Here is a 14942-nt window from a genome sequence, read left to right as displayed (position 1 = left end):
ACTGCTGTCTGTTTGTCTCCACCTAGAGGGTGAATTAACTGCGTGCAGACTTTTGTATACTGTATTTTCTATGCAAGAGTGATTACATAAGTAATCACATAGTAGAACATTGTGCAGATCTGACATTAACATTTCCTCCATAGTTTAAAGGTGACAACACCGTGACCGAAAAAAGAAATAAAACCCAGTCAGACAGGTCGAGCTGGTTCGTCTGAAAACTCACTGAGACGTACTTGTCCAATCAGACGTGTCACACACACACACACACACACACACACACACAGACACAGGTAAGATTATGATCTTTTTCTCTCTTCTTTGATTTTAATCAGTTTTTACGTAACTATCCTCACTCCTGCTTCAGTAATGGATCTGAGTAAAAATGATACTGTATACATTTACTGCAGGCTATATAAAAGTGTGTAGTTGTGAGTTGGTTGACTGTCTTTTGTGTTTTCAGTTTGAGGATGAGTTGGCCGGTGCGGAGGCAGCCTAGCCCTTTGATTGTTTCCTCTGTTGAAGCTGAATGGGCCTCTAGGATTTGCGACTGCTGCGACAACAAGAAAGAATGTACAGTAACACTAATATTTCATTCAGAAAGAAAGTGAGGGATGGTCAGAGTTATATTAATTCAGATATTACTATTATTAAGACATTTTAAGTTGACCTTTGCAAAGTTTCCATGCATAATTTTTCTGGTTAAAGTCCATGACTTGGTTGGAGTCGTAACATGACGTCCTCCCTGTATTCTCAGTAACAGCCAGTTAACAGCCCATTTTGAAGCCTTGAGTTTGGCATTTTGGTCGCTGGTCTTGGTTTTTGGAGATATTTTGACAAGCTGGGAAGATTAATCAGGTTACCAGCTCGGTGTCGCAAGGTACTGTTAGCATAGCAAATCCAGACAATGCCTGCGCTTGCTACCTAGTTTGGTTAGCAGTGTGCTTCTGTAATTAATATTAACTGTAATATCATTGGGGTGCTAATTTTGGCTTGTAATAAACAGGTTTAAAACAATAAAATCTTAACACCTGATTCCTTAGAGTATCATTTAGTGCAACCTAACACTGAACAAGACAATATTAGATGACCAAAGTGTTCAAATTAACTTTTATGAACTGAAAACACTGCAAAAATGGTAGTTAAGCTAAGACGAAACCACTGACAACTCGCAAAAGGAAGTTCATGGCTATTAAAAAAAATGTACACAGTGCCCATTATACACTACACCTCTATCCTGATTGAGCAATCATGAGAAGCCATACCCTTAATGCTTTATTCTCTAGTCTAAATGGTACAATAATTAACTAAATGAACATCAGTGAAGAAGAGGCTAGCAAAAATGTTTGCTAAGGTATAAATCAATTGACAAGTATAGGGTAATCTTCTCATATATTTTTAAACAATCTGACTCCTCTCTGCAACCATTGGAGTCGCCCCCTGGCTATCAGAAAGAATGCAGGTTTAAGGCACATCCACACTAGCCTCACATTTCAGACCCAGAGGCTATGTCCACTTATTTTACACAGTATGGTGGTGTTGTGTATTTATGTGTGTGTGTTTGATGTTATGTGTTAATAGTTGTATCTGTTTCCTGTGCTGAAGGCTGCTTTGCGTTCTGGTGCTGTCCCTGTTTTGCCTGCAAAACCACTAAACGGTTTGGACAGTGTCTCTGCCTCCCCCTGCTGGATATCTTCAGCTGCTGTCATCCCATCACCATGTCAATGAGAGTCTCTGTGCGGCACCGCTACAGCATCAAGGTAAGGACACAAGTCTTATCTTTATATGTACTGCATGTCTAAAAAACTAAGTTTCTTCCTCTCTCCTCTACCATTAATCATCTTGCAACAACCCTTTGGAGGGTCACGACCCAGAGACTGGGAACCACTGAAACAAACTAGAATTTGACTGTTTTACTTGAGTAGGAGTTTGAATGCATGACTTTTATGTATCATTTTTACATTGTAGTATTGTTGCTTTTTCAGCAATAGATTTGAGTACTTGTCTGTTATGTTTTCAGGGCAGTTTGTGCAAAGACTGTTTGTGCTCCACCTTCTGTTTGCCCTGCGTCTGGTGTCAGATGTCCAGAGAGATGAATGAACAGCAACTCCCTACCGTGTTTAGTGACATATTTAACCGCTGATGACATCATCACTGTGACATCATCACTGTGACTCAAACCTACAGTCATTGATTAACTAATTAACTAATACCAATAATCATTTTGACATCTACATTAAGTTGAATATTGTTTACATGCTCACACTTGTATTAATTATCTGCTTTGAACAAACTGTATTTAGTTAAATATTTGTTTTCTTCACATTCTTGATTTTTTATTTCATCAAATATTTTATACTTTTCATTTAATTTATTTTGTATGTTTTTAAGTTTTTGACTCAGCGCACTATTATTCTTTATTTATTCATCTGCACTTATTAAGTACTAAATGTATCTTGATATTCAATAAAATACTCACTTAAAATGACCTTATTCGCTGAGAGACTTTTTTTTTAAACAAAGAAACCAGAAGAGAATGGAAATAGGAGAGTAAGGTAAATAAGGAAGAAAAAAAATAGATAGTAAAATAAAGACAAAGCTTACTTTTACTCTGAGAACAGTCTCAATTTTACAATACAATTTTAGCACAAGGGCTACTCTGGAGCTTTGGACTCTATGTGATCTTGATGTTTCAATGTTCACACATTTAATATGTGGAGAATATTACATCCAAGTTAAAAGTTTTATTTTTGACCCTGGAAAATAGCTATTCAAGGTCAAGAATGAACTTTGAAATGAAAATGGTTTTGATTTTAACACAAATTATTTCTTGTATCATCCTGTAAATCTCCTTCAAATGTAACAATGTCCTTTTTGGATTAACAGATTGTAGGAAAAAAATTGATTGCTTTTATTCTTCAAAATAAATTGTGTTTCGAGCCAAATCCTACTTTTATAAATCATGGTAAGGATGTTGGTAATTACATGGAAATAATGTCTTCTTCTCAGCTGTCTCACGCCGTTGTTTCTACAGTTTATGAGCTTTTTAAAATGTCAAAATGTGGCCTGTAACAGACCAGGTCAGGCTTGTTTTAGTTTAGTTGATTGCTGAAAATGCTTTTGCTATTTACCTGAAGCAGTTGTTGATGATTTACGAACCCTAGCATCCGGAGGAGTGAGGAGTCGGATAAGAGGAGACAGCAATCAATAATTGACAAAATAAAACAATCATTAAAACCGGTGTATCAAATATTATGAATTAATGTGACCATGAGCACAGCAACATTGTTAGACCTGGGCGTACGAGGCGCAGTTGTTTTTATTATACTGCCTCTACTCAATACTAATTACTAACAAATACTAATCTTTTATTAAACATCACAATTCCAAATTATTCTGGAAAGTAAATTAAACAGTAAATAAAACAAATTTCAGTAAATCAGGCAGCCTGGTACACTGAAAAAAAAAAAATTTGGGGCCCTGTAATTATTATTTCAATCATCTATATAAATTCTACAAAGAAATATGAATTCAGTGATTTTACTTTAAAATAGCAGTTTTTCATGTAGTGCATTACTTAGTAATTGTTTGTTATTATGCGTCCTCAGTTTTGTATGTAAATTGGATCATTCATTCCAAGTGATATTCACTACATCAGTTCATTGGCTTAATTAGTTGATATTTCCAAGTAAAATGTAATTGAGGGACATCAGTGAATCTGCAATTTACTTGTGTGTTTTCATTAAAAAGAATAAGTGGCTCTATTAAATAAATATTACTTAGAAACAGCCTGAGATTGCAAACACTTTCTGTGTGGAAAAACTCGCCTAGCTTTTTTTAAGTAAATGTCACTCAAATTTTTTTTTTTTAAGTTTTATTTTGAAAGGCCGGGTTGTTGTTGTTACCCTCCGGTCTGCTAGGGGGCGCTGCTGTGCTCTCCGTTCACACACATACGAAGAGGAAGACGAATCGCAAACACGTGTGGTTTCCTTGCAGAGAGCGTGTTGGGATCGGCCAAAAGAAATCAGATTTAAAACTACAACTTTAGTTCGATTAAATAATGACGAAGATCAAGAAGGAGAAGGCTCCTGTAGACGGAGAGGAGGCCGCCGCTGCCGCAGCCGACGGGACCGAGAAGTCTTACCAGGAGCTGATCGCTAACATGAACCCCATCGCTCAGCCGCTGGCCTCCAAAAAACTTAGCAAGAAACTCTACAAATGTGTCAAAAAGGGTAATAACATAAATAATGAACAGTCTGATTTGTTAACTGGCTCTGATGTCTCTTAACTTTCTCTTGATTTTGTTATTTTTACGAAACATATTCCCACTGATAATAGCGAGGAGTCTTTTTCTAACTACAATCAGCGTCTCTACTCATGTAAGGAAACGTTTGACTTGATTGTTTTCTCCGGTTGCTGCCTCGTGTTGGCAGCAGAGGGGGAACATGTGTTTAATGTGTCCGCTTTGCGATTGCTAGTAAGGACGAATTCAGTGCACTGTAGATGTGTGCCGGTTTTTCTAGTATATTTTAGCAAACTGATGCCAAACTGTGTTTAAAAAACAAAGATTTGTGTCAGCAGACATGATCGCCATCGTAGGTGTTGAATTAAAACGTTTGAATGAACTAGTAGCTGAGGGTTCTGCCTCGTTCAGGCAACAGAGAGAATAAAGACTTTAACATATTAGTAACTGTAATAATACATTTTGAAATAATAATAAAATAAAATTAATTGTGTCATTCCTACTCAGACTGAAATCTGTTTGTAGCTGAATTCAGGATGAATGACAGATTTTTAGATTGAAGTCTGAACAGAGTCTTTGTTTTTATTTTCTTCATTCCAGCTGCCAAAGTGAAGAACATCCGCAGAGGAGTGAAAGAAGTTCAGAAGTTTATCAACAAAGGAGAGAAAGGGTGAGTCTGCCATGTTTTTAATGTTTAGTGCCACTTTAAAGGACTACTTTGTTGCTTAATGACCACAAAAGTTTAATGAATATTTGCATATACAGGAGTCATAATTGGAAAATTAGCTGTTTTAAACCATCTCCCTGGTTTACTGCTGATGTAAACAAACCTTTGAGCTATGTTTTTGTATTCATTAATGTTTCTCTCTGCAGCATTGTAGTGTTGGCTGGCGACACGATGCCCATCGATGTGTACTGTCACCTGCCCATCATGTGTGAGGACAGAAACATGCCGTATGCCTACATTCCCTCTAAAGGGGTGAGTTTGCCACCGCCATGACACAAAATCAACATCGTTTTAATCAGCAGAAGCTTAACACATAGCCAGGAATTCAATCAAAAGGCTTTTAGTAGAGTCTTGCATATATATGGCAAATCTGCAGTTATACAGAGCATCTTTTTTGTATGATTTCTGAGTGGATTTGTGGACTTTTTTAATTTCCATCTCTGGTTCCAGGATCTGGGTTCGTCTGCCGGCTCCAAGAGGCCGACGTGTGTCATTATGATCAAACCTCATCAGGACTATCAAGAAGCCTATGATGAGTGTGTGGAGGAGGTGTCCAGCCTGCCCAAACCTCTCTGAGACATCAGACAATCAGTGAGCAGCTCAGAGACCACTGCCTTCATTCAAATAGACCCACACTTTGAAGGAGCAATCTGTCATCTTAGGAAATCCTCTTATTTCTCATCAGTTGCTCCAGAGAAACATTTCCTTTCTACATTTGTTCAATGGACAACATGTAACAGGTTTGAAGGTGGAGCTAGGCTAGTTTCCTCCTACTTCTAGCATTTGTGCTAAGCCAAGCTTAACCTGTCCTGGACCATCAAACTTGTTTATCCATTAATGCTGAAAGGAAAGTGTGTAAATCATCTGTTGTGTTTCTGCATCCCACCAAGATGCAAGAGGTTTCTATTTGAAAAGTATCATTTTTGCACGATGATACAACTCCAAAAGATAATTTTCCATGTTTTTTGCAAAAATTATGTCTGTAAAATAAGCGGTGGAGATGCATCGTGTTGGTCTGTTTTTGTTATGTAGGTAAACAGTCTGACATGCCGATCAGATTGATAAAGGATGACCTGGACAGTGGCAGCAGGACAGTATGAGAAAACTGTAAATCCTCTGTTTGAATATTCCCTGGTAAAATATATCAGAAACCTGTAGTTTGATCATTTTGGAGAAAAAAAGTATTTTCTATTATTTTTTCCCCTTTCCACCAAATCCTGAATTGAAGATGTTTTTTCTCTTTGAGTTCTGAAGGATTTTGGCGTTTCTGCTGTTAAATATGTTTTAATTGTTTGGTGTTTGTTTTGTTTTTTAATTAAAAGAAATGTAAACAGACTCTGGTGTGTGTAGTGTATTTTTCTCTTCTCAGCCTGAAAATATCTGTCTGATTATCAACATACTTAAAGGCTATTAGTCCTCACTTAAGAGGCTGTCTGGTCTTTTAAGGAATCCTCTTGTTTATACTATTTATAATATAAGCCTAAGAAGTGAATGAATGAAATTGTCTGTGTAGATCTGTAGTTGCTTTTATTCTTTTTTTTAAAACAGTTATGTGAGCAGGGAAACACTGGAGATCAAACAGTTAATTAAAAAATATTTTTCTAAAATATGATTGTTGAATCATATTGAATATGAATCAAACTGATGTTTAGTTGTTTTAATTGGATATTTCAAACTTTACTTCGAACTAATTGACAGTGGTATTGTTTCATTTTTAAAAGGGCTTTAATCTGTTTTATTTGTCAGCAAAAATGTTGAAATGATCATTTCACAATTGTGTGATCAGTCAGTATAATTTCAATGATTTCCAATGTAAAGGTAGTGTAGCCTTGAGACTTCATATCAAAGTCAAGGTACAGCAGGTCAGCTGACCATAAAAAAACATTTGTTTCCAAACAAGCATGATTCAGCATAATAAGTTGATAAAGTTTCCAATGACAGATAATTAATATTTACTTGGAGCACTTATTTCATTGTAGTCATAAGAAACATGTTGGATTAAATGATAGAAAACATTTAATTTCTATCTTTATATTCTGTTGTAATGATAATTTACACTTTCATTTTTTGCATAATCACGAAACATTTTATCTGTCAGTTAATGTTGATGTTTATGATTCAGTCTGCTGCTGTTTGATGTTTTAGCCACACGGTGGCAGCGTTGAGTCAAATGTAATCCACTGAACAGAACAAAATACAAAAAACAGCTCTTGTATCACGTCTCTCACTTATTTTTAATTATATAGTTATATATTTTATTACTATCTACATCATGTCTTGTATTCTCGATAATTTACTCCAGTTCTACTCAAGTTTACTCTTGCATTCTATTAGAGTATTTCCTTTTTTTCCCCACTTTATATTTCTACTTCACTGCATTTTAGATGGAAATATTGTACTTTTAACTACACTTAATTTATTTGACACTTAAAGTTACTAGTTTCTTTATAGATAAAACTATTGGAATTTACAATAGCTGTGACTACGACTCTCATGACATCCATGCCAAATTTCAGCCCTCAAGTACAAAAGTTATGCCTGCAAGAGGATGGAGAAATCTGTGGAACGACCAACCGACCATCCAGCAAGGCGAGCTATAGAGCTGCTGGTTGCAGCTTAAAAAACATGATATGCGTATATGATATGATGTTAAACTACTAAATCACGCAGTAGCATACAAATGATCTTTAAGTGGCTCCACGATGATAAACTGCAACATTAAATTGCTCTTACATGCATTTGTTACTGCTACAAACAGAATGATGTGATATTCTATAATAACATAACACTGAAAAATGAGTAGATTTGTCCTTATAAGTAGCCTACATTTTGTTGATAGTTTTTTTTACTTAAGTAACATTTTTAATTCAGAACTTTTACGTTGTAATGGAGTATTTTCAGACTACAATGTTAACACTTTACTAAAGAAAAGGATATGAATACTTCTTCCACCTCTGACACCAAGTGTGTGGGTTTTCATTAAGTCCGTTGTCTTTCACAATTTAAAAATCAGATAACATTTGAAAATCATCTGGTGTGCAACAGGAATTACTATGAATGTGGAGAGGAGGCCTCTTTTTCTGTTTGGCCCCCAGCCCTCAGAGAATCTGGGCACACCATTGGTTTGTGGTTTATTTCATAGTTTGAGATGTATTTGAGGAGGTTTCAGGAGTCATTGAAGAGGTTTGGATGGACGTTGATTTCTTCATACTGAATCTACCTGATCTACAAGTCTGCCACATGACAAATAAAAGTGTGTTGATGAACTGTCAGAGCAGGTGTACTGAAATGTTGAGCAGATATCCTTCAGCCTGGGGACATAAAAAGAGGAAGAAAAATTAGGTTTTTCTAACAGCTTTCTACTGATGGAAGATTCCTCCTTCTCCTCAGTCTGTCCTGTAAACCTGTTCGGACTTGTCGTCATAATCTCTCTCCGCTGTGATGTTCATAAACTCCTGTCAACACTGAGCCCAAGGCAACAGAAACTTTCCACTACTGACATAACGACAGACGGACAGGGAGAGGTTAAAAAGTGCAGGAAAGATTCACAAAGGAAGCCGAGAAAGTCTATGGGGATTTGGGGTAATTTGAGGGGTTTTATGGGTACATAAAACGCTGCATACTATTTTTCATTGTTTCTTGATCATATACTTTCAGGGTCCTTGAAGGAGCTTAGCAGTCCTTAAGAAGGTATAAAAGTTCCTTCATTGAGACTTGTGAGGGTTTCTTTCCCCTTCTTGGCTCCTTTATGGCTTCATCATTGAGGGCATTCCAAAAACTCTCTTAAGACTTTCATAGGTTTCATAAGGGTACTCAATAAAGGGTTCCAGGAGTCCTTGAGCAGGTGTTAGGGGTCAGTGAAGATGTCCCAATAGACATGTGAGGTTTAACCACTGAGTGGCCTGTTTAGCCTTGATGAAATGTTGGATAGAGCTTTCTGAAAGGGTTGAAGAAGTTCTAGGGAATGTAGGTAGGTTTTTAAAAAGGGGTTCTAGATGTCTTTGTGAGGCTCCTAATGGTCCAAATATTTCAAGGGGTATGGTTCCAGCATAGTTAAAGGGTTAGTGCGAGTTTCAGGGAATTCCAGATGTACTCAAGATTTCAGGGAGCTTCAAATATCCTTATCCTTGTACAGATATCAGGTCTTTCAAGAAGTTCTAAGTGTCCTTTATGGGGTTCTTGAGGATATTCAGGAGGGTTATGGGTCTTACACTAAGTCCTAACACTTGTGGGAGAGATTCTGGTAGTGCACAGAGTATTTTTTAATTTTTAACAGGTTCTAAAAGACATTGGTGGTTTCGCATGTTTTTAAAGTGTCCAGTAGTCCTGAGGGCAATGCTATAGTAGACCACTGTGTTAACAGGAAGAGTTATGAGAATCCTTGAAGTTATTCTTTGAGACTTTAAGGTGGGTGTCAGCAGAGGTGTGGACTCGAGTCACATGACTTGGACTCGAGTCAGACTCGGGTCATGAATTTGATGACTTTTGACCCGACTTGACAAAATGTAAAGAGACTTGCAACTCGACTTGGACTTAATAACTTGTGACTTCACTTGGACTTGAGCCTTTTGACTTGAAAAGACTTGGTACTTTCCCCAAAACCCAAAGAATAAAAAGTATGTTACGAAGGACCGCTCTCTCTCTTTGTGTAAATGTGTGCGTCTCTCGCTGTGTGTGTCTGTGTGTCGGCACACCATCTAATCAAATTCCGTCCACGTTATTTTGATGTTGGCATCCATCCAATCAAATTGCAGGACAACCAATGAAGAAGAACTGTTAAAAAACGGCGCAAGCTGGCAAAAAATTATACCGAAGATAATTTCTCAACAACTTCCAACTTCGTCCAACATTTGAAGTTGCACAAAACATAGTCAGTTTTGAATGAACGCTAATGCTAGCTTCTCAGCTAAGTAAGTTTGCTAGCATCATTGCTAAATTAGTTAGAAAAAAAACACACACACAGACAATATGAGATGAGACAAGACAGGACAGAAACTGCTGTGGAACTAGTTATAGTGCAATATGCTCTTGTTATGCACTTGTTTTAAAATGTGTTTGAAGAATGTTCTTGCAAACAAACAACAAGTTTTGATAAATAAATACAGATTTTAAAAGCATACCTGATCCATGTAAATATTATTACTCTGTTGTTAAAAGGACTCGAAAGGACTCGAAACTCAAACTGTAGGACTCGGGACTTGACTCGGGACTTGCCTGTCTTGACTTGGGATTTGACTCGGGGCTTGAGGGCAAAGACTTGAGACTTACTTGACTTGCAAAATAATGACTTTGTCCCACCTCTGGGTGTCAGTGCTTCGGGGGTTCCACCCTTGGGTAAGTCAGGGGTCATATAAGATGAGGTCCAAGAATGCAGATCCGAGGATGCAGTTATTTTTTGATAAGTTGTTTTAGTCCTGGAGGATGCTGCAGGCGTTTGTGAAATGGTTCTATGGGACTCGGATACTTTCAGCTTCCTTTGTTTTTTAGGGGTCCTTGATGCTGTGTAACATTTCTTTTCAGAGGTTCCAGGATTTCTTGGGGTGGTTTTAGCAGTCATTCAGGGGTTCCCTAGGGAAAGTTCCAGGGGCAATGGGTTTAAATAGGTTGTTTGAAAAGGGAATTATGGGCTCCTGCTTTAGGTTCTAGCTGTCCTCTGTACCCAAGGGGTTCTCAGTGTTGGTAGTAGGTTTCAGGGAGTCATTCAATAATCTCCAAAATTCCTTGAAAAGGTTCTATGAGACTTGCAGTGTTTTAAATTGTGTTTTAAAAGTTCAAACAGTTCTTAAAATGTTATAGAGTTATATAAAATGTCTGAGTGGGTTGTTGAATAGGTTTTATGGGGTTTAATGTGTCCTGTCTGAAGGTTCTACTAGATTTACTCAACAGAATGTGATTTTTATTTGCTTTTTAAATTTTTTTCTTCCACCTGAGTGAGCCACCCTGATGGTGTCACCTGACAGGACAAACGGAGACGTCTCAGTAGAGAGAACAGTGATTGTTGGGGGTTAAACTAGATCAGATGTGGTTTCACTGTAACGGACGCCACAAACACATACGGGCCGTCGTCATTAGAGCTGTCAGGGTGCCAGCACAATAAGACGACCCCCAGCTAACCTCGAACAGCATCTGCACCTTAAAATGATCTTAACACGTCAGTCTGCTTTAAAGGTTTAATGTGTAAATCAGAGGGGAAAATGTATGCTCTCAGCAGAAATAGAAAAACAAGTTTAACAAATCGTTAAATTGATTTATTGTGGATGCAGGTGAAATAATCTTCTAAGGGCTGTTTATTTTCTGCTTGCTTTAGGTTTATTCATCTCTTCTGTCTCAGTTGTGTTTTTTGCTGCAGGCCTACCACACACACACACACACACACACACACACTGTGCACAAGTCTGTGCGCCTGTGACGTTATGCAAATGTGAGGCAGCCCGCCGTCAGCCTGGCGGTTAGCGGGTCGACCACACACCGCACACCGCTCTGCCAGCAGCTCTGCTGCTGACGTGCCCCTGAGCCAGACACCTCAGAGGAAGCTGACAGGTTTATTTCACATCATGAGGCGGGAAGAAGAGCTGCTGACGGACTGCATTAAAAACCATCAGATGATAGAAAAGTTTCCACTTTTTTATGTTTATTTTACAGATATTTCTAATACACCAGTGTAAATCAGTTTCTGAATGAAAAATGGTTTACTTTGTTTTCTATGGTGCAGGAAGTCCACAGATCTTTTACCAAAGTAAAAGTAGTAGTACCACTCTGTTTCAAGTAAATATCCTGCATTCAAAGTGTTACTTAAATAAAAGTTTTAATATTAAAATACACTTAAAGTACCAAGTAGTGAAAGAAGAATGGTCCATTTCAGAATAATATATTAATTCACTTATTATTATAAGTATATTATTTTTTATAATTATAAAATTATTATTATTATAACTTTTCAAAAATTTTAAGTCATTAAAACATCTACTAACAGATGCACTTTTAAGGGGTTTTAAATGGCTGAAAGTCCTTTGGTCATGTCCTAGTTTAAAGATTGTCAACAAGCTTTTGTAATATATTGCCCATTTTCCTCCATCAAGAGTTTCTCTTTATATAACAATTTCTTTTTTTTAGACATTTTTGATGATAAACAATTGACAGCGAATGTAGTTAAGTCCAAAGATGGCATCACTGCCCTAGAATCTTCTGCAATTCCCATTCCCTAAAAAAGCCAAGATTCACATTACAGTGGCTTGCAAAAGTATTCATCCCACTTGGATGTTTCAGCCTTTTGTCGCTTTTACACATGAAGTCATGGTCAATATAATTTGGCCTTTTAAAAAGAATTTGCAAAAACAACTTTTTAATATCAAAATGAAAACAGATTTTTACAAAATAATATCAATTATTTAAAATCTATAAGGTAAAATAAATGATTGCATATTCATCAAGTATTCATCCCCTTCAAAGTGACTGACCTAATTCAACAAAGTCCCAGCTATTTGATGCAGCAGTGTCACAGTTAGTGAAATCGAGATCACTTGAGTGCAGTTGATGTGTGTCAAGTGATCGTAGTATAAAAACATCTGTACCTGGGAGCTCCAGTCTCTGGTTCATCATTATTCCTGCTACAATTGCAACATGAAGACAAAAGAACACTGAGAAAAGATAATTGAAAAGTATAAGTCAGGAGATGACAACAAAAAAATGTCCAGCTCACTGGACATCCCACAGGGTTCAGTTAAACCATCATTAAGAAATGGAAGCAGTATGAAGAAGGCCTACCACACACACACACACACACACACACACAGAAGAAGACTGGCCCTGCAGCCTTCCAGGCCCTGCTGCTAAGAAGTGTCCCCAGAGCATGATGCTGCCACCACCATGCTTCACGCTGGAGATGGTGCATTTGTGGTGATGTGCAGTGTTTGGTGTTCACCAAACATAGTGTCTAGTCTGATGGCCAAAAAGGTCAGTTTTTGTCTCATCAAACCATAGAACCTTCTTCCAGTTGACCCTGGAGTCTCCCACATGCATTTGGGCGAATTCCAGGTGAGATTTGATGAGCTTTTTTTCTCTCCCAGTACAGCTCCGACTAGTGAAGAACCCGGGCAACAGTTGTTGTATGTCAGTCTCTCCTATCTGAGCCACCGAAGCTTATAACTCCTTCAGAATGGCCGTAGGTGTCTTGGTGGCCTCCCTCTCCAGTCTTCTTCTTGTCCGGTCACTCAGATTGTGAGGACGGTCAGCTCCAGATTTAAACAAGTGCCATACTGCTTCCATTTCTTAATGATGGTTTAACTGAACCCTGTGGGATGCCCAGTGAGCTGGACATTTCTTTGTAGTCATCTCCTGACTTATACTTTTCAATGATCTTTTCTCTGAGTTGCTAGGAGTGTTCTTTTGTCTTCATGTTGCAAGTGTAGCAGGAATAGTGATGAACCAGAGACTGGACCTCCCAGACACAGATGTTTTTATACTATAATCACTTGACACACATCAACTGCACTCAAGTGATCTCCATTTCACTAACTGTGACACTGCTGGCATCAAATAGCTGGGACTTTGTTGAATTAGGTCAGTCACTTTAAAGGGGATGCAAGGGGATTATGCAATCATTTATTTTTACCTTATAGATTTTAAATAATTGATATTATTTTGTAAAAATCTGTTTCACTTTGATATTATAGAGGTCGTTTTTTTTTTGCAAATTCTTTTTAAAAAGGCCAAATTATATTGACCATGATTTCATATTTAAAAGGCTGAAACATCCAAGGGGGGTGAATACTTTTGCAAGCAACTGTAAATTGATGAATTGCAGGAAAGGGAAAAAGCACAGAGATCCATTTATGAGGATAAGATTTAAATTGAGGCTGAGGAGCCGAAGACAGAAACACAGACTGAACTGACTAAACATTGAAAGAACATTTCAAAAGTAATTTCAGATCAGCAGCGAGGAGTTCATGCAGCTCAGTATTTATTAGTGTTTGATTTGTACTGTTCAGTCACTGCTGACATATCTATGAACGAATCGTCCATCTGTCAACTTACAGGAAGATGTTTATATTTTCATGTGAGGCGTTTAAAGCCTCAGAAATTGTTCTGTTGTTTTGAGTTCAAGGGAAACTGGATGAAGGTGGAAAAGTCTTATAGGGGCGGCCCAACTGATAGGAGACATGCTGAGACAGGACCACTGCAACACACACACTGATGTAATCAGGACGTTATGGCAGTTATGGTGTGAAACCATGGTAAAAGAATAATAAAAATAAACTGTCCTGTGATGATACTGTGCTACACCTGGACAACATGTTGTGAATAAACTAATTTCCCCAATAATGTTAAATTGTGTTTTTATATAATTCTGACTTAAAGAAATGTATTTCTGTTGTTTCCAGCAGGCTTTTCATTTCTGAATTCAGTTGTAATTTAAATCAATAACTGACTTCAGGCCTTTTAGATCCATTACAGTGGCTGTAAACATTTTTTTATATTAACAATGGATCAAAACAGGGATGTTATCCATCTCTGCAACTTTTAGAAATATCAGCATCACATTTGTAACACAACTGAAGCTCACAAATTGCAGATACATTTCCAGGTATTACACACATGAGTAGCAGCATGGGGTTTCTTTTCATCAATGCAATATGCATTGCATAGATGCATGCAATGCATCTATGCAGCTCCAACCCCTAAAAAACCATCATGTTGTTCTGTAACTGCTGGGTGTGTTCAAAATATCAAAATAAAAGATAATGATAGGTCAGTGTTTCTGATACCTTCTCAATTAACTCAACAGATCTCAATGAAATCCCACTGTACTAGAAAGAACACAATTCCTACACAGTTCCTTATCTTTTAACCGGATCATGATTTCTGGAAAGAGACATTGCTGTTCAGTTCACATTTATTTTTTGTGCTCTGAGCACCAGAAGCAAATGCCTCCAACAACAACAACAGCACTCAAGATTTCGACACAGACCACCTTCT

The 14942-nt window shown here is 37.5% G+C and overlaps 2 protein-coding genes across 2 annotated transcripts; both read left to right on the top strand.

The window, feature by feature from the left end:
- Window positions 1-467: 467 nt before the first annotated feature.
- Window positions 468-2471, top strand: LOC131987046 (cornifelin homolog B-like). The gene is made up of 3 exons (XM_059352190.1): window positions 468-570; window positions 1603-1757; window positions 2018-2471. The coding sequence occupies exons 1-3, from the start codon at window positions 468-470 to the stop codon at window positions 2138-2140; spliced, it is 381 nt and encodes a 126-aa protein (XP_059208173.1). The 3' UTR covers window positions 2141-2471.
- A 1467-nt stretch (window positions 2472-3938) lies between these two features.
- nhp2 (NHP2 ribonucleoprotein homolog (yeast)) lies at window positions 3939-6302 on the top strand. Its single transcript, XM_059351623.1, has 4 exons — window positions 3939-4229; window positions 4841-4910; window positions 5114-5219; window positions 5418-6302. The coding sequence occupies exons 1-4, from the start codon at window positions 4058-4060 to the stop codon at window positions 5541-5543; spliced, it is 474 nt and encodes a 157-aa protein (XP_059207606.1). The 5' UTR covers window positions 3939-4057; the 3' UTR covers window positions 5544-6302.
- The last annotated feature ends 8640 nt before the right edge of the window (window positions 6303-14942 follow it).

Source organism: Centropristis striata, chromosome 15, assembly GCF_030273125.1.
Source record: "Centropristis striata isolate RG_2023a ecotype Rhode Island chromosome 15, C.striata_1.0, whole genome shotgun sequence".
NCBI classification, from domain to species: Eukaryota; Metazoa; Chordata; class Actinopteri; order Perciformes; family Serranidae; genus Centropristis; species Centropristis striata.
Note: the sequence above shows the minus strand (reverse complement) of the source record. Positions and strands in the feature narration are given on the sequence as shown.